Consider the following 20,357-nt stretch of genomic DNA (forward strand, 5'->3'; position numbering starts at 1 on the left):
AGCAGAAAAGGTCAAATAAGGTCACCAAAATGTCCTTTATGGCTATACATGACTGGCCCTACCAGTAGTAGTTCATGGCTACAGACTGTAGTTTTTCTTGATGTGACTAAATGAAGCTGTACTGATAGCCACAACTGTACACATCACCAGTATCATAACACAGGATATGGGATGATTGAATGGAATAAATGTCAATAAACAAATATAAAAGCCATATAATTTACACATTATGCCATCATCTCCTCACAGAAGCCATGTTTTTACAGAATTGCTCAGTGCCCATGTTTATAAAGTGAGAGGAGGTTGTCCATTTTTGCACTTTAGGTTAACATTGCATAGGCTGCGTTTAGACAGGGTATCCAGGATTCTTAGGACATCCCTACACCATTTAAATGGACATTTAGAATGGTTAAGGTTAGGGTTTAGGCTAGGGACGTCCAAAGGAGCTAGGATTGCACTAAATGTTTACACAAGCTGCCCAGTTCTGATCTTTTTTATCACTAATTGGTATTCAGCTCTGAAAAATATCTAATATCTTGGTCAAAAGACCAATTATTGGAAATAGATCAGAATTGGGTTGTCTTTGTAAACGCAGCCATACAGCACATATAGTAACTTGCATGAGGAGCAAACAAAAGTACACCAAAGGTACTAAATAAAAGTTTCCTAGATTAGAAACAAAATAATAGAACAAACAATGACGTCAATAACATGCAATACATATTCTGTAAACATGTTTTCAACCGAAGATAAATGTGATATGCTGAAATGATACAGGTACAGTCTACTGTAGGTTTATAAACACCCCTCCCCCTCAATGTTACAAATACTGTATTGCCAAATATCTGTATAGACTGAGATAATGCATTTATACATTTTGGGGTTCTGGAGTTTCATCATGATGTTGCTACAATTCACAGATTTGTAAACTCCACAACTATTGTAGAGTCTATATTTGGGTGGATTTTTGGATGTAAATGATGGTTTCCGGAACGTTAATGCTATGGTAAAGTTCCAATGGAGCTGGTTCCATCTAAATATTCAATCATTTCTGGGTAACAATTAAGTACCTTACGGTGATTGTATTCAATTAAAATGAAACAAAAATAGCTTATTAGCAAAGAGACATTTATTTTTAAACATTTCTAACACTAAAATTGTATTAAAATTTTCACAATTTCACAGCATTATTACATCATTGCAGGACTAGCAATATACCTTGCAATTGTGTGCAGATTCTATTTGAGGAATTGCTGTAAAATTATATTTTTCCTGGTCTGACAGATTTAATTAGATACAATTCCAGTTCTTTTACCTTGGTAGGTCAAGATCTGGATATGTATGTACAGCACTTTTTGGGCATACAATATTTGACATTTTGTTTTACATCTACTGGCACTGTCTCTTGTGATGACACATGACACGGGTGAAAATGGCATGCCCTCCATCTATGCTTCTCCCATTGTCATGTGATTCTCTCCCCAGATAACTGAGGGCACTGAAAAGGATTGTCTCGTTCAAATACACAATGCTGTTTTATTGTCCCTTGGGTTAGGGAAGAGAGTTAAATCCAGACTACTTGGTGGCAGCGCTAAAGTCTTTAGTGTTCTCCTTAGCAGGCTTCTGCTGGGGCAGTTTCTGAGCCACACCATATGGCACATGAGCTGCCACGGTCCCCAGCTGCGAAGCTCCCTCCACATGGAACAACTGATCGTCAAAGAATATGTGAGGCCGGATCTTCTCCAGCATTGGCCCCTTAGGGGCCCCAGCAAGGAAGAGGGCCTCGTCTGTCTCCAGGCCCCAGGATCGCAGTGTCTTCAGGGCCCGGGTGCCTGAGCTGGCTGCGCTGCGTGCCGTCACCAGGTAGGTACGGATGGGGCAGTCCAGACGCTGATCCTTGGCATAGAACTTCTTTTGCAGCTTCCCCAGAGACTCCAGGAACCCTTTCAGTGGTCCCTGAGAGGAAGAGAGAAGGAGAGAGAGGGAGTTGCTGCACGATGAGCCCAAACACTGAACATGTGTCACTTAAAATTGACAGAGACACCAAACCTCTTCTGCCCGCACTAGATTCCTTCATCCATATGAAGTACAGAGGGATATTGCTTTGTCAATTTACAAACTATTGTGTTATAGAATGATACGTGGACATACATGATCAAGAAGCGTGTTTTCGTGTGTCTTCTCATGCTCAAAGAACTTGTCCAGTCCATGGGCCTTAAAGATGCGCTCTGACTCGTCAGAGAAGAGCACTGCGTCCCCATCGAAGGCCACCCGCAGCTGAGTCTCTGACACTTCTGTTCTCTTCTCTGGTGGATTAAACATGGTGGCTGCTGCGATCCCTGAGAGAGAGAGATAGAGCGACAGAGATAAAGGGAGAGAGAGTGAGAGAGACAGACAGTGGGAGATTACTCAGTATCACTTGATCAAGGTAAGCTTCTTTTGCTGTATTAAACAACTAGATAACTGTCTTACGTGTCCATCGATAAGACTGACAGTACATTCTTAGAGAAAAACGTTATTGGGCTGTCCCCATAGGAGAACCCTATTTGGTTCCAGATATAACCCTTTTGGGTTTCATGTAGAACTCTCTGAGGAAAGGGTTCTACATGGAACCCAAAATGGTTCTATCTGGAACCAAAACGGGTTCTTCAAAAGGTTCTCCTATGGGAACAGCTGAAGAACCCTTTTAGGTTCTAGATAGCACCTTTTTCTAACAGTGTAACTAACAAGACTATGCTCTCTGTCCACTTTACCCTCCTCCAGGGCCTCTCGGACCTTCATGGGGTCAGCAGACAGGTACAGGTTAGTGTGGTAAGCCTTCAGGTACCCAATGGGACTGTTCCCACCCGTCATACAGAAACGCTCAATGAAGAGCTCTGCAGAGGAAAGAGAGAAGGGCATAGAGTCAATGTTATGGTTTCTGGCTGTAAATCAGAAATTTGTCATGCTGTGGCCAGATGGATTATACTCCCAGAAAAAGAGAGTGTGGCGATTGTATTGTTTGATCATAAAAACTTCAGTGTTGCACTGAATCAATGAGCTGCAGCCCAATACCAACAGTGCCAGCAGAGTCTGAGGAGAGCCAATGGAGCTGTGTTTGAGCAGCTGTATATCTGAATACACTCCGAGGATGAGATAACAGTTGCCAAAGGCTAGGGAAATACAAAGAGAGAAAAATCCCTAGAGAGGAGTAGGGAGAGAAAAAAGTGGATTGAGGTTTGAGATGGAAGGAAAGAGCCTGAGATAGGGGCTCAGGCAGAGCAGATGTTTCCACTTGGCCAGGGTATTTTAGTGAGGGTAGGGGGTGAGAGGACTGACCCCACCATTACCCACACCCCTCCACCCCCAGGGCCCAGAACCTCAGGTGAATACACCTCAGGGTGTATTCATTACGGAAACAAACAGAGAAAAACAAGAGGTTATTTTCGACAAATTCAGGTAGATCCCTCCCTATTGTTCCGCTTGCTTCCGTTTAAGAAACATTTTGCAACAGAATTGGAGTAATGAATACGCCACGCGCCAGTGGACAGCAAGTGAAAAATGTGTTTTAGTTTCTCCCTTCTTAAACTCCGCTGTGGTATTGTGCTCCATCTGGTCCAAATCTAGTATAATTTATGAAGACCATGAATGGGGCTTTTATTTTCTTAATAGAAAATTACCATCTAGTTTTTCACATGCAAGTACCAATTTTTGGTAGTGAGTCCATCATGACAAAAAACAACAACAACGGATTAGGATAATTAGACTTTGTTTTACCTGAGCATAACCCAAAAACAAATCTGGCTAAACTATATTTTCACATTTCCAAGTCCTATTCTTGAAGATCAGGGAGTATTAAATGAATTGGAAAGACTGGAAATCTGACAGACTCCTTTTTTAAATATAAAGATATAGCCTAATCATATTATTATCTGTAGTGGAAAGCAATGGGTTAGAAGAAGCCTACTTAACCAACCCATAAAGTAAAGCGCAGCATCCATTTATGGCCAACTATGTCAACTCTAACATAGATTTATCCTGCAATAGATGTCGTTCAATTGGTAATATTCATTATTGTCTTATTCTAATGCCTTTTAAAACTTCTTAGTGATCCCTTTGCGCGGCAATTTGACAACACCCAGTGAAATAGCAGTGCGCCAAATTCAAAAACAGAAATACTAATAATTCATGAATCATACAAGTGTTATACATTGGTTTAAAGATGAACTTCTTGTTAATCCAGACACAGTGTCAGATTTCAAAAAGGCTTTACGGTGAAAGCAAACCATGCTATTATCTGAGGACAGCACCCCATCAAACAAACACATGAAAATCACATTTCAACCCACCAGGCGCGACACAAAAGTCAGAAATAACGATAGAATTCGTGCCTTACCTTTGAAGATCTTCTTCTGTTGGCACTCCAATATGTCCATTAAACATCACAAATGGTCCTTTTGTTTGATAAATTCTGTCATAATATCTCCAAAATGTCCATTTATTTGGCACGATAGATCCAGATAAACACCGGTTCCAACTCGCACAACATGACTACAAAGTAAACTTGATCCAAACATTTCAAACAACTTTCCTAATTCAACTTTAGATATGTTTAAACGTAAATAATCAATACAATTTAAGACGGGATGAACTGTGTTCAATACCGGACGAAAACAGAGTGGAGCGAGCTTTCAGGTCGCACGCCCTCAACCACAACAGTACACTAGACTCGACCCTCGTTCTGAACAGCCCTACTTCTTCATTTCTCAAAGGAAAAACATCAACCAATTTCTAAAGACTGTTGACATCTAGTAGAAGCGATAGGAACTGCAAGCAAGTGCCTTAGCAATCTAGATCCACATAGAAAACCCATTGAAAAGAGAGTGACCTCAAAAAAAATCCTGGATGGTTTGTCCTCAGGGTTTCGCCTGTCAAATAAGTTCTGTTATACTCACATACATAATTTTAACATTTTTAGAAACTTTAGAGTGTTTCTACCAATTATATGCATATCCTAGCTTCTGGGCCTGAGTAGCAGGCAGTTTAGTTTGGGCACACTTTTCATCCGGACGTGAAAATAGTACCCCCTAGCCGTAAGAAGTTTTAAGCAGGTTGATGTTTATTGGTGTAGAAAAGGCCCATGGAGTTGGTGGAATACTCCTTTAATTCATTGCCATTTACTCAGCTGGGCCAGGGGCGCTTTAATTAGGTCAGGTGGAAATGTCCTACAGATCTCAACTCCATAAAAGGAGGAAATTGCCATTGCCTGATCTCGCTGCTTTCTCTTCCCTAAATCCATCTGATCCAGAAGTTCTGTGCGTCCATGAATCCACGTAAGTCCACCGACTCTTACCTTTCATCAGAATGATCTGTGGTGATCGGGAGAGTGGGCCATTCAGTTATTGTTTATAGTTATCACCGCGGAGCGCGGCTTGGAGCGCACGCTTGAAACATATTGTGTAATGTGAATTGTTAATAATGACTGCTATGATTTGATCTTTGATTATGAATTTGATTGTATACATGTTATTTGTTTCCTTTGTGATGCAGCACAGACTACCAGTAAATATACCACTTTATGGTTAAAGGAATTCCTGCCTCAGTCTCATACATTCCTCTGTCACCTGACACGTGACCACCTGTTCACCTTCACTGTCAGTCATCCTACCTGTCCAGCAACCCACACAGATTCCACTAATCTTTCAATGGACCTTTGAGCTGGATGATGACTGAACCAAAGACAGGTGAAAAGGAAATGGAGGCGGAGAGGGAAGAATTGTCTCCACTGGAAGGAAGAAGAGAGGAGGAGAGAGCAGCTGAGGGAAAGGTCTTGGAACAAAGGAAATATCCAGGAGCTAAGCCTAAAGCAACAAAGGCTTCATCCTCAACTACCAGCAGCACCAGAAGAACCAGGCAAGCACCTGGTTATCTTAAGGATTATGTGGTCGAGTTTCCGACATCAAAGGGCAAGCCCACCAGAGCTCAAAGAGTTGATGGATCAACTATATGTTTCAGCCATCAACCATCCCCTCTGAGCCAAGGACCGGAAACTGCTTTGGAGCAGGAAAGTGGTCTACGTGAAGAACCTATGGAGGAGGTAACTCCCACTGCACAGGTCGACCAGCTTCCAGAGGCAGGCTCCGCTCACCCCTTAACTAATGGGAAATCGTCGAAGCACTCTAGACGGAGTGGGAGTTCGACCAGTGGATACCCCTTTGGAAGTGGCCATGGCAGCCACCATTCACTAGCCCTCAGCAATTCACAGAATGCTGTCCTACAAGAGAGGATGAAACTATTAGCTTTGGAGGAAATTGAGCGTCAGATTGAGGAGGAACGACAGGCTGACGAACTATGTCACCAATTGGATGTGCAGGCCCGTAGAGCTCTACAGGAAAGGGAATTCATTGCCAAGGACCTGGCACAGCAGCGACGGCACCGTCAAGCCAGAAGGGAATTAGAGGAGGCACGGATGGTCTCATCCTTCCTGGAGAAGAACGAACAGGGAGTTGACCTGACCACCCCTCCACATGGACCTGAACTGTCTGCCTTTCTTTCCCAATCTGCCCCTCTGGTACAGCATGGCACACAGTCCTCGGAGGCTCCGGGGTCAACAGCCAACACGGAGCACGGGAGACGGGCCGCTCCGCCAACGCCCTCTATGCCAGTGACACAAGTTAGCATTCCTCCATCTGGACAAAGCATCACTCCTTCGCCTTTCCGCCAATTACCAACCAAGGCAAATCGTTCCTTTCATCCAGGGCCAGGCCAGTCCTCAAACAACAGGTCGGAGGGCTCTCTCCCAATTCCGGCTGCCACAAATGGTGGGTCTGGGACAGTAGGTGACCGGCCCAATGAGGCCACAGTGGGCTCATCAGAAGTACCGGGTTTATCCTTCACGCAACCAGAAGAGGGAGCCAACATTATGAAACTTCTAGTAGCCTCAGCCTATGGAATTCCCAGACCCAAACTGCCATACTTTGAAAACGGAAAGGAGAGTGAATTTGTCCTTTTGGAAATGGCATTGGAGAGTCTACTGGGTATTCACGGTCATCTGTCAGAACGCTACAAATACCAAGTACTAATGGATCATTTGCGGTTTCCAAGTGCATACAGGCTGGCCCAATCCTTTATGCACTCCGCAACACCATACACGACAGCTCTCCAGGCCCTGAAGGCGAGATATGGTGAGCCACGTCAGCTAGTCCAGAATGAACTAAACAACATCCTGAACACGTCTCCAATTAAAATGGGAGACCATGCTGCCTTCCAAGAATTCTCCTTGGCTGTCCAATCCCTGACCTCGATGCTCCAATCCGTTGAAGGAGAAGACGGGAACGAGCTTAAATGTGGCTCCCACGTGGACAGGCTTCTCAGCAAACTTCCAGTGTACCTCAGAGACAGTTTCATTGAACATTGTTTGAATAAGGGCATCCTGAAAGAGGGCTCGAGAAGCACCTATGCTCTCAGAGACCTGGCCACATGGTTGGAGGTGAAGGCAAAGGCGAAGAGCATCGCTCACCAGGCCACAATCTCCGCCATAGCCATAGGGGGAAGGAAGGAGTTTGAACGCCAGCAGGGACAGAAAAGACCAAATCCCACTACCATGTACTTAAATAGTGAGGCCGGGGAGGAACCCGGGAAGAAGACCCCTCTCAAGAGCAAGAACATCAAATTCCAGCCTTACTGCCCATATTGCAATAGTAAGGGGCACTTCCTTGGCTCATGCCCCAGAGTAAAAAAGCTCACTCAAACTCAATTGAAGGCCTGGATCACTTCAGGCGAGCGATGCTACAAGTGTGCCCGTAGCCATAAGGTGGAGACCTGCACATTGAGGAAACCCTGCAACCGCTGTAAATAAATCCATCTCACCGTGTTACATGATCTATTTCCCCAAGCAAAGAAGGAGCAGAGTATGCTCATGGTAGGAGCTGCAAAGGAGCTGTATCTCGACCAGCAGAACCGATCCCCAAGGGTCATGTTGAAGGTGGTCAAGGTCACTCTGCAAAGTGAAGGGAGAAGCATTGATACATTCGCCGTTCTAGATGATGGGTCAGAAAGAACAATCATTCTCACAGCGGCCACCCGTCAGCTTAACCTGGAAGGGACCCCCGAGACCCTTAATCTCAGAACGGTGCGACATGATGTTATCCAAATGAAAGGCTCTGCTGTAACCTTCAGCATTTCACCTTCAGGAAAGAGGGGCGTGGGCTATAACATCACCAATGCCTTCACGGCAGATGGCTTGAATCTCGCAGAGCACTCCTGCCCGGTAAGTGTTCTACAGAAACAATATCCTCATCTACGAGGATTGCCTCTTCCTAACCTGGCCAGAGTAGCACCACTTATCCTGATTGGGTCAGACCACCCACATCTCGTCACCCCGACTGAGCCTATACGAGCTGGACCAGAAGGAGGACCCATTGCTGTCCATACATCCTTGGGTTGGGCTGTGCAAGGTCCATCCCATCTACTTCTCTCCACCCAAGCTGTACAGTCACAGCAAGTCCTCTTCACCAGAAGCAATCCAGATGCAGCCACTGACCTCCTTCGGAATGTTGAGATGCTATGGAAGATGGACACCTTCTCCAACCGGAAGCTACAGGAGGTCACTCGCTCGAAAAATGACTCCTATGCATTAGACCTCCTGGAGAAGAGCACCACCACCACTGAAATGGATGGCGTTCGCAGGTATGCAACCCCACTGCTACGGGTGCCCAACCATCCTCCTCTGGCAACCACGACACGGGCTGTACTCCCACTACTGCGTGGAACAGAGCGACGCCTGGTGAAGAATCCTGAGCTTGCAGAAGTTCATAACCGAGAGATTCATAACCTTGTGAAGGCAGGCTACGTCACTGAAGTGACAGCTCATGAAGAGGGAAACGCACTCCGTGAATCCTGGTATCTCCCTCACCATGTTATCCAGCAACATGGTGGGAAGTATAGACTTGTCTTCAACTGTTCATTCCAAGCAGCTGGTCAAAGCCTGAATGACTGTCTACTCCCCGGACAAACCTTAGGTCCTTCCTTGCTCGGTGTCCTTCTCCGGTTCCGGCAGCACTCTACAGCCATCAGTGGAGACATCAAAGCCATGTTTCATCAGATTCGTTTACTGCCTTCCGACACCACACTGCTCCGGTTCATATGGCGAAATATGGAACGAGATGCAGAGCCCACAATCTATGAATGGCAGGTACTCCCATTCGGCACCACCTGTAGTCCTTGCTGTGCCATATACGCTCTGCAGAGACACGCACGGGAGCATCCAGACAGTGACCCAGAAGTATTGGATTCAGTGGAAAATGCCTTCTATGTGGATAACTGCTTACAAAGCATCCCATCCACGGCTGAAGCGAAATCACTCCTTGATAAAGTGCGGAATCTCCTGTCCAAAGGGGGATTTGAGGTCCGACAGTGGGCTAGTAACAGAGCGGAGGTTATCCAGCACCTCCCGCCACAAGCTAGGTCCAGTAGCAGTGAACTATGGCTAACGCAGTCTGGTGCTAACCCAGAAGAGCCCACTCTAGGACTGAGGTGGAGCTGCCTACCGGATACCCTGGGGTATAAGCACCGCTCATCCCCGAGTACCGAAACCCCCACTCTGCGCACCATCTATCGGACCCTGGCCAGTCAATATGATCCCCTTGGGTATATCCTGCCATACACAACACGGGCCAAAGTCTTAGTCCAGGACCTGTGGCAGACCAAGAGGGACTGGGATGAACCAATCCACCCAGCTGACCTAGTGGAACGATGGATCTGTTGGGAAACTGAGTTAACGGAGCTCTCTGATGTCCAAATGCCAAGATGTTATGTACCATCCTGTGTTGACCAACTGGGATCATGCCTGGAACTGCATGTGTTCTGTGACGCTTCGGAGCGAGCTTATGGGGCGGTTTCCTATCTTAGAGTGGAGGATAAGGCAGGCCACACCCATGTCTCCTTTGTCATGGCCAGGTCCAGGGTCGCACCCAAGAAGCAGTTGTCAATGCCTAGGCTGGAACTCAGTGCTGCCCTTTCCGGAGCCCAGTTGGCCTCTACCTTGCGAGCCGAGCTCACCTTGCCAATCCAAAGGATCATCTACTGGAGTGATTCGACCACTGTATTGACATGGCTCAAGTCGGAGTCCTGCAGGTATAAGGTGTTTGTCGGGACTCGCATTGCGGAAATCCAAGACCTAACAGAAGTCCAGGACTGGAGGTATGTTGATAGCATAAACAATCCTGCTGATGACATTACTAGAGGTAAAACCCTTAAGGAATTGGCTAAACCCCATCGCTGGAGCTTGGGACCACCATTCTTGTCCCAACCAGAGAACGAGTGGCCGACAGCCCCCAGGCGTGCGGCCCCTCCGCGACCGACTGAAGCTCATGAGTTAAGGAAGTCTGCTCAATGCTACAGCATTTCTACGGAACCAACAACGGCTCTCCCTGACCTAACACAATCCCAAACACTGCCGGATCTGATCACAGCCACAAACCAGACCTCAGATGGGGTGGCTTCTATACCTACCTCCCTCGCGGCAGAGACACTACTCCTCCAGCAAGCACAAGCAGTTAGCTTCCCTGAGGAGTTAAAAGCTCTGAAAGCCGGTAGGGAAGTGGCTAAGGGCAGCCGTCTACTTTCTCTTGCCCCAGAATATGATCCAATCCTTGGAGTGATCAGAGTCGGAGGGAGGCTGCGCCAAGCGGAGGTTTTGGACCCAGATGCTATCCACCCAATTATCCTTGACTCCAGACACCCTCTTACCAGGCTCCTCATCAAGAGTTATGATGAGCGGCTTCTCCACCCAGGGCCAGAGAGGGTCTATGGGGAGATGAGGCGGAAGTACTGGATAATTGGAGGACGAGGAGCCATTCGTAAGCACCAATACGCCTGTGTAGAATGTCAGAGATGGCGGGCCGGAGCTACGGTGCCCAAAATGGCAGATTTACCCCCTGCTCGCTTGGGCCTCCTTAAACCACCCTTCTGGTCAACAGGAGTAGATTGCTTCGGCCCCTTGATGATCAAGTTAGGTCGTCGTGTGGAAAAGCGCTGGGGCATTCTATTCAAGTGTATGACAACCAGATGTGTCCACCTGGACCTACTGGAGAGTTTGGATACGGAAGCCTTCCTCACGGCCCTACGGTTTATCTCCCGACGGGGAAACCCTACGAGATCCTGGCTGACAGAGGTACGAACTTCAAGGCAGGAGAAGCCAGGTTGGAGGAAGCCTTCCAAGCCATGGAACCCAGCCTCCAGGATCAGCTGATGGACCAACAAATCTCATTCAAATTTAACCCTCCAGGCGCTCCTCATTTTGGAGGAACATGGGAGCGAGAGATCAAATCTGTAAAGACGGCCTTACGAGTCGTACTAGGGGACCAAACTGTCACTGAAACGGTCTTGAGGACTGTCCTGATAGAGGTGGAAGGGATTCTGAACTCCAAACCCTTGGGATATCTCTCTGCAGACATCGCTGACCCCGATTCGGTTACACCGAATATGCTCTTGATGGGACGCCGAGATGCGTCACTTCCTCAAGCCATGTATGCTGATACCAACCTCGTAGGCAGACGCCGGTGGCGACACAGCCAAATCTTAGCTGACCATTTTTGGGCCCGATTCATTCGGGATTACCTACCAAGTCTACAGCACAGAGGGAAATGGCGGAGAGAAATGGCCAGCCTGGAAACTGGCCAAGTAGTAATGATGGTGGACCCTCAGCTGCCTCGAGCCTCCTGGCCGGTGGGCCGTATAACTAAGACCATGCCTGGGACCGATGGTCGTGTTAGATCAGTGGAAATCCAGGTGAAGAACCGGACATATATCCGGCCAGTTGCCCGACTGATTCCTCTCCCTGAGATGACAGAGGACGGGGAGCAATGAGCCTTTTTGAGGAATGTGGAAATTAACAAATTTCCGGGGTGGCTGTAGAAAAGGCCCATGGAGTTGGTGGAATACTCCTTTAATTCATTGCCATTTACTCAGCTGGGCCAGGGGCGCTTTAATTAGGTCAGGTGGAAATGTCCTACAGATCTCAACTCCATAAAAGGAGGAAATTGCCATTGCCTGATCTCGCTGCTTTCTCTTCCCTAAATCCATCTGATCCAGAAGTTCTGTGCGTCCATGAATCCACGTAAGTCCACCGACTCTTACCTTTCATCAGAATGATCTGTGGTGATCGGGAGAGTGGGCCATTCAGTTATTGTTTATAGTTATCACCGCGGAGCGCGGCTTGGAGCGCACGCTTGAAACATATTGTGTAATGTGAATTGTTAATAATGACTGCTATGATTTGATCTTTGATTATGAATTTGATTGTATACATGTTATTTGTTTCCTTTGTGATGCAGCACAGACTACCAGTAAATATACCACTTTATGGTTAAAGGAATTCCTGCCTCAGTCTCATACATTCCTCTGTCACCTGACACGTGACCACCTGTTCACCTTCACTGTCAGTCATCCTACCTGTCCAGCAACCCACACAGATTCCACTAATCTTTCAATTGGGATGAGTCTTATCCTTGAGGCAGAACTGTGCAATTTCTGATAGATGGGCCAGCTGCAAAGTCTAAATTTGCTATATTGTAAAAATGTATGAAAACATAAATGAGCTTTTTAGTCTTAATTCAAGGATAGGGTTAGGCATTAGGGTTAGCAGTGTGGTTAAGGTTAGGTTTAATATCAGATTTTATGACCGTGTAGATGTGCCAGATACTAATATGCGCCTCCTAAAGGGAAAGTAATCTAAAAGTCACTGAAAGTAATCAGATTTGGGTAATCCAAATCCATATACATTCTGGTAATCCAAAAGTTACGTTACAGGTAGCTAGTAACTGTAACAGATTACATTTAGAAAGTAACCTTGAAGTGTCACCAGCCACATCATCATGATGATGTATTTGGACAAAACCCAAACAGCTAAAGTTATTTTTGTGAAGTTTTAAGCAGACATGTGTTCTGAGGGACACTGGCTCTTACAGTCTGTGTGGAAATGGGAATGATCAGCTGTGTGGAGCACCCAGAGCACCATCATCTGTTCAAGAGTAATGTGTTACAATGTTTGAAATGTTTCTATTTTATAGTTGTGTTTTTGGTGCAATGCATACTTTTCCTGCTCTTTTAACATATTAAGCATGGCTCTGATAACATTGGATTGGCCAAACGTTTTGGAATCTAACTGAATTATGTGATGTCACAAATACGTCCAGAAATACCCCAGAGACTCTGAATGTGCTTGTTTCTAATTCAAGATCATTGATAAGCAAAGTGGATGCATTTGAACTGCTACTTCAATCAGTAAATGCAGACATGGGATGTGTCACTGAAACATGGGTCCACGAAAATATCCCAGATTACTCTCTTTTTCATAGAAGAAATGACAGGTCCAGAGAAGGGATGAGAGGAGGGGGCGTAGCTATGTATGTGAATCACAGTATGCAGGAAAAGATAAGAACTGATCTAGAGAAAGAGGAGTTTGAGTGTGTGTGGCTTCAGCTTCGTCCTAAACGACTCCCCAGCTCAGTTTCAACTCTGGTAGTGGGAATACTCTAACATCCACCATGGGCAAATGAGAAAACACTTCAGCAGAACGCATGTCCTATCCTGAAATGGGTCTCATCCTGTGTGGGGACTCCCGCACATCCAGACATGAAACAGGTGGTCAAAGACAAGACCAGAGTGGACTCCATCCTAGATCTGATCATTACAAATCATGAAGAATCACTACAACACCCCCACTGTACTTGCTCGCTGTCGGATCCAGTGATCACAAATGTCTGCTGTTCTCCCCAAACACAACATCAGGAGGGAGAAGTGAGGTGCAGCGGGGAAAAAGGATGTCTGGTAACCCAGAACAGACAGGAGGCCTTGGCACCATGTATGGCCAGTACTTACTGGTCTGCCAAATACGAGGTGGTGATCATCAATGCACAGGTGTAGACGTTCAACTCCTGCATTCAAACTGCACTTGATGTATGCATGCCAATAAGAAAACAACAACACTGGACAAGCTCTGGATGACCAAAAAAAATAAAGGCTGCCATCAGTAAAACAGATTTTCAACAGATGGAGGGGGAAAATATTGAAATGCAGAAAATACAGAAACACTGCAAATGCTTATCAAGGAAGCAAAGAAAAACTACTACAAAACTGAAATCCAGGACCTAAAGAAGAGAAACCCTAAGGAATGGTGGAACTTCATTAACAAAGGACTGGGATGAAAAAAAACATCAGGAGTGAGAATACAGGTTGAGGGAACTGAAGATGACGACGTGGCTGATGTTTTAAATGGCTTCTTTGCTGAGGCGTGGACAAGCACCAGACGTCTTGCCATCTTTCCCCTGCACATACCTACAAGGCAGGTTGAGCTGTGCAGCATTGGCTAGATAAAGCAAGCTCTGACCAGATCATCCCACGTACAGCGGGTGGGCCTGATGGCATTCCAGCCTGGCTACTAAAAGAGCATGTAGAAGATCTAGCCCCTGTCATCACACACATAGTTAACACCACCTACTGGCAGGGGGCTGTTCCTGCTGCCTGGGAAACTGACAATGTATGTCCCCACACCTAAATTGTTATCCCATGTCCAAAGAGTGACTGGAGGCAGATCTCTCTAACTTCATGCCTTGGAAAAATCCAGAAGAGCTTCATCATAAAAAAGTGCACAAATCAGTATGCCTATCTCCTAAAGTCCAGCACTACTGCCACCCTTGAGAAAGCCACACACTCCTGGCTGGCAGCTACAGATTCCAGAAAACTATCAGTGGTGAGGGTGTTAATATCTGATATGTCCAAAGCCTTTGATTGAGTAGATCACGCAAAGCTCCTGCAACATCTGTCTGACATTGAACTGTATCCAAGGTTACTAACCTGGCTCCACAGCTACACCACCGGAATAAGGCAGAGGGTGATTGGAAATGGCACATTTAGCCCTTAGTCAGAGGTCACCTCTGGTGTACCACAAGGGGGCATGGTTTCACCATATCTGTTTCTCCTTCAGATGTCCATCAAAAAAGTTGTCTTCAGTGACACTCTGGACACTGGATATGCAGACGATGTAGGGCTGTCCTGAGCCATACCATTAACCAGCATCCAAGAGGACACTTCTAAAGGCTTGAAGGCAAAGCAGCTGGAAGAGTGGATCCCATCCAACAACATGCTCCTGAATGGGAAAAAGTCTGTGGAAATGTGGATATGTTTTTCTAGAGATCATCCACAACCTGCACCACTAATCATAGTAGGACAGAAAGTTGCTCTGGATAAGAGCGTCTGCTAAATGACTTATACCAGTGGTAACAACAACCAAGTATCTTGGTTTTCATCTAGACTCTAACCTCAGTGACGCACATGTTTAGCAGTCAGTGAGGAAAGCCTCAAAACACCTGCACTTTGACTGTTCTTGCCAGAAATGGCCTACCCACTGAAGATTTGGTCACAGTATACCCTACACTGGTTAGGCCTTGTCTGGGATACGGTGGAGTGCTGTTAGTTGGATGCAGTAAAAAGCAGCAGGCCCAACTAGACAGGGTACAGAGGAGGGCCTTGAGGATCATCTCCAGGGGTGGAGCAGTTCAACCACAGCTCCCTTCACTGCAGAGCAGCGAGAGCAGGCTGCAGTGCACCTAGTGAAAGACAGTGCACACCATGCATTGAACAACATGCTCCCTCCAAAAATAGGTAACTGCACAAACAGGCTCCTGAGAAACACAAACAGGCTCCTGAGAAACAGCCACAAACTGTCCTGTATAACAGCCTGCACAAACCGCCTGTGAAACACCACTCTACCTACTGCTATCAGACTGTATAATAACTCTAGTTCTTAAATGTTTTCCCCAAAAATGATTTTATTTTTACAATCATATTTTAACATTTCATGAAAAATGTCCGGTGATGTTTCAAGTGTTCTGTATTCTATTTATGTCACGTATTATGTATTTTGAATGAGTGTTTTGACATTATTAGTAGGGATGCATGATATAGTCTGTAAGCATATCGGAATCGGCCGATATTAGCTAAAAATACCAACATCGGCATTGGCCCGATGTCTAGTTTAACGCTGATGTGCAAAACAGATGTCAAAGCTGCCGTGCATACCTATATAACGTAGGTAGATGTCGTGCATACCTATATAACGTAGGTAGATGTCGTGCATACCTATATAACGTAGGTAGATGACGTGCATACCTATATAACGTAGGTAGATGTCGTGCATACCTATATAACTTAGGTAGATGACGTGCATACCTATATAACGTAGGTAGATGACGTGCCTACCTATATAATGTAGGTAGATGACGTGCATACCTATATAACGTAGGTAGATGATGTGCATACCTATATAACGTAGGTAGATGATGTGCATACCTATATAACGTAGGTAGATGACGTGCATACCTATATAACGTAGGTAGATGTCGTGCATACCTATATAAAGTAGGTAGATGTCGTGCATACCTATATAACGTAGGTAGATGACGTGCATACCTATATAACGTAGGTAGATGACGTGCAGAGATGACGTACATACCTATATAACGTAGGTAGATGACGTGCATACCTACTAACGTAACGTACCTATATAAACGTAGGTAGATGACGTGCATACCTATATAACGTAGGTAGATGACGTGCATACCTATAAAGGTAGATGGCGTGCATACCTATATAAGCGTAGGTAGATGACGTGCATACCTATATAACGTAGGTAGATGACGTGCATACCTATATAACGTAGGTAGATGACGTGCATACCTATATAACGTAGGTAGATGACGTGCATACCTATATAGCGTAGGTAGATGACGTGCATACCTATATAGCGTAGGTAGATGACGTGCATACCTATATAACGTAGGTAGATGTTACAGACACAGTGCATACCTATATAAAGAAAGGCGTAGGTAGATGACGTGCATACCTATATAGCGTAGGTAGATGACGTGCATACCTATATAACGTAGGTAGATGTCGTGCATACCTATATAACGTAGGTAGATGACGTGCATACCTATATAACGTAGGTAGATGACGTGCATACCTATATAACGTAGGTAGATGACGTGCATACCTATATAGCGTAGGTAGATGACGTGCATACCTATATAACGTAGGTAGATGACGTAATGACGCCACAAAAAATACAGAGCTACACAGAACAAAAGCTGAGAATACTAAGCACACACTTCCAACAACTAAACAAGTTCAAGTTTAGCAATAATTTGAAAGAGTAAGAAAATTTCAGCGAAACAACTCAAAGGTGAAATCCATTAACGCCAAGATAATGTAATTTATTGCCCTTGACAATTCAACTGTTCTCTGTCGAGGATTATGTTGGCTTTCGCCAACTGGTCGAGCACCTCGAGCTCCAGTACACACTACCAAGTAGGCACTATTTTTCAGATGTTGCCCAAAACAGTATTGTTGAAACACATATCCATGAGCTACTTGCTATGGGCGTCACTGCTATTAGCTTTATGACTGACATTTGGACCAGCAATGTCAGCCCCATGAGCATGCTGAGTCTGACAGCACAGTGGGACGATGAGGATTTCGTACTGCAAGAAAGTGCTGGTTCTCATAACGCTGCTGCCATTTCAATGGCATTTGAGAACATGTTTGAAACTTGGAAACATGAACACTCCTAGCGCCATTCGAACAACTGACTCGAGAAATAAGATCATCAACTGCGTCTGCAGCAGACGTGCAATCCTCTGTCATGGCATTGAAACGCCTGCTCAACAAAACTGCCGACACAGACCGTGGGGTTAAAACTTACAAAATTACTCTACTAGAGGCTGTGAACAAGTGATTCGGTGGCATTCACTCTGTGCCTCTCTACTGTGTCACCACCATGCTCGATGCTAGGTACAAGGACCGCTACTTCGATGCAGACAAGAAACAGGGTTTAGGTGAAATGTTACAGACACAGCTGGACAAGATGGAAACGGACACAGTGACAGTGCGGACTGAGGAAGAAAGGCCACGGACAGACAGAGCTGAGCTGTGTGTGTGTGTGTGTGTGTGTGTGTGTGTGTGTGTGTGTGTGTGTGTGTGTGTGTGTGTGTGTGTGTGTGTGTGTGTGTGTGTGTGTGTGTGTGTGTGTGTGTGTGTGTGTGTGTGTGTGTGTGTGTGTGTGTGTGTGTGTGTGTGTGTGTGTGTGATTAAACTCTTTAACTGTACTAGAATGCTTAAAAAATAATGTTTTATATCAGTTATCGGTATTGTTTTTCGGCCAAAAAATGTCATACCGGTGCATCCCTAATTATTAGTCATGAAAATTCTGCACTTCTTCAGTTTTATCTGTGAGCAAGAATAAATCAAATCAAATTAAATCAAATCAAATTTATTTATATAGCCCTTCGTACATCAGCTGATATCTCAAAGTGATGTACAGAAACCCAGCCTAAAACCCCAAACAGCAAGCAATGCAGGTGTAGAAGCATAAATCAACTGAAACTTCATTTTTTAATTTTACCTTTATTTAACTAGGCAAGCCAGTTAAGAACAAATTCTTATTTTCAATGACGGCCTAGGAATAGTGGGTTAACTGCCTGTTCAGGGGCAGAACGACAGATTTGTACCTTGTCAGCTCAGGAGTTTGAACTTGCAACCTTCCAGTTACTAGTCCAACGCTCTAACCACTAGGCTGTGCACCAGAACAGCCCTCATCTCCTGGTACCCTTAAGCCCAACCTACTATCAGGGCATAACAATGAATTTGAATGAAAGATGTACTCATTCACAGCACAATGGCCAGGTTGTGTACATGTGTGCACGTATTTATGGGTGTGTGTGTCTCTGTGTGATTAGGCACTCACGATGGTGGTTGATGCTGTTTATGAGTCGGAGACCGGCGTGTGCGTGGCTGTTGGTCATGAGCACAACGTCAAAGAGCTCCTCACTCTCAGGGTACAGCTCCCTCAGCCGAGTATTCACTGCCTCCAGAGCCTGAGGTCATGTCAAACAGAAGCTCTCACCATACATACATCATTCACATTGACGAACATGGTCGGCAATGTCAAAGCTCTGGGTGTATTTCTGTCAGTCTGTGTGTCTTTATTTCCCTGACCTTAACGAAAGGAAAAGCAGGGCCAGGGGCGAAGGGCTCCATCTCATGTTCTATCTGGTACTTGAGGTAGTCCTCCATGCCTTTCTGTTCGTAGATTTGCTGCTCCTTATCCATGTTGAAGAGGACACGCGATGACACCGCAATGGTGATGGCATTCTGAGGCTTTGGCTGTTGGATGAGGGGACACAATGCTTAATACCTGAACACACGATACAACACACACATTAGCACACAGAAATACATAAGTACAAGTAGGAAGGGCGATTCAACGCCAGGAAAGCGCAAAAATATTTTTGGTATCTCAGATTGTTCTGGCAATTCTCACATATAAACTTCATTGGGAGGAAGTATGTTTTGTATGCTTTTTTGTATATATGTCATACCCTTGTTAGAACCAAAGTATTGAGTTTATTCTTGTTAGAACTAAGCATTGAGTTTTTGTTATAATTAATTGGCATTATATTTAAAAGGGGATTGAATTATTCCCGAATTGTAATGTGGTTAATGCATTTCTTTTGAAGAAATATTTCTTTAATGTATACGTGAATAGGTTGGTTTACTTTTAAGTTTGACCAATAAGGTTGGTTGTTAAGCTGTGGCCAATGGGAAAGTTGACCTGGTTATTGGGATGCCTGGGAAGAAAAGAGAGGCAGAGAGACATCGAGAAAAGGATGGACATTACATTATGACCGTTGGTGAAGAAAAATGAAACAGAAGATGATAAAAATAGAACAAAACCCATACCGAATTTTGATGGGAAATACCAATTTTATTTTATAAGAGAGTTGTTATAATTTTGTTAAGAAAGACTTAGTAAAGACTGAAGCTACCGTATCATCGTGGAGATATTTGACAGCCTTGAGCTTAGCCTAGCATCGTGTGAAACCGAGAGAGAATTGCTTGGGAAAGATTAACGAGTTCATGTTCCCATGGAATATCGGTTACTGCTAAAGAGTACTGTCTGCATTTATAGCTGTGCTTGCTGTGGATCTTGTGAGGGAACCTGCCAGGAACTGGTGGGGTGCTTCGGGACTTTGTGTGTCGTCTTCTGTTTTTTGTTGCTCCAACGCGCGCCAACGGGGTTAAGCAAGCTTGAAATAATTTGAACATGGGTTGTGCATGACTCATTGAGGTTTATTATTTATTTATTTTTTGATGTGGTGCTTTGAAAATGTAATAATACAGATTTTGAACCTTATGTACGTTGCCTTGGTGGAGTCATTTCCTGTTTCAATTTCATTTAATGCATGGGAAAGTATATCCGTATACAATAACAAAAACCTTAATCATTCCATCTGAAGTTAATACCCTATTTGTCATCACCC

The 20,357-nt window shown here is 45.0% G+C and overlaps 1 protein-coding gene across 1 annotated transcript; it reads right to left on the reverse strand.

Annotated features, from left to right (window-relative positions):
• Positions 1 to 1,575: 1,575 nt before the first annotated feature.
• LOC124002313 (cytosolic 5'-nucleotidase 1A-like) lies at positions 1,576 to 19,870 on the reverse strand. Its single transcript, XM_046309701.1, has 7 exons — positions 19,863 to 19,870; positions 19,649 to 19,664; positions 19,033 to 19,200; positions 18,782 to 18,911; positions 2,754 to 2,876; positions 2,152 to 2,339; positions 1,576 to 1,956 (listed from the first exon to the last, which is right to left on the reverse strand). Exons 1-7 carry the CDS (start codon positions 19,868 to 19,870, stop codon positions 1,576 to 1,578), a joined length of 1,014 nt encoding a protein of 337 aa, XP_046165657.1.
• Positions 19,871 to 20,357: the final 487 nt, after the last annotated feature.

Source organism: Oncorhynchus gorbuscha, linkage group LG17, assembly GCF_021184085.1.
Source record: "Oncorhynchus gorbuscha isolate QuinsamMale2020 ecotype Even-year linkage group LG17, OgorEven_v1.0, whole genome shotgun sequence".
In the NCBI taxonomy this organism is placed as follows: domain Eukaryota; kingdom Metazoa; phylum Chordata; class Actinopteri; order Salmoniformes; family Salmonidae; genus Oncorhynchus; species Oncorhynchus gorbuscha.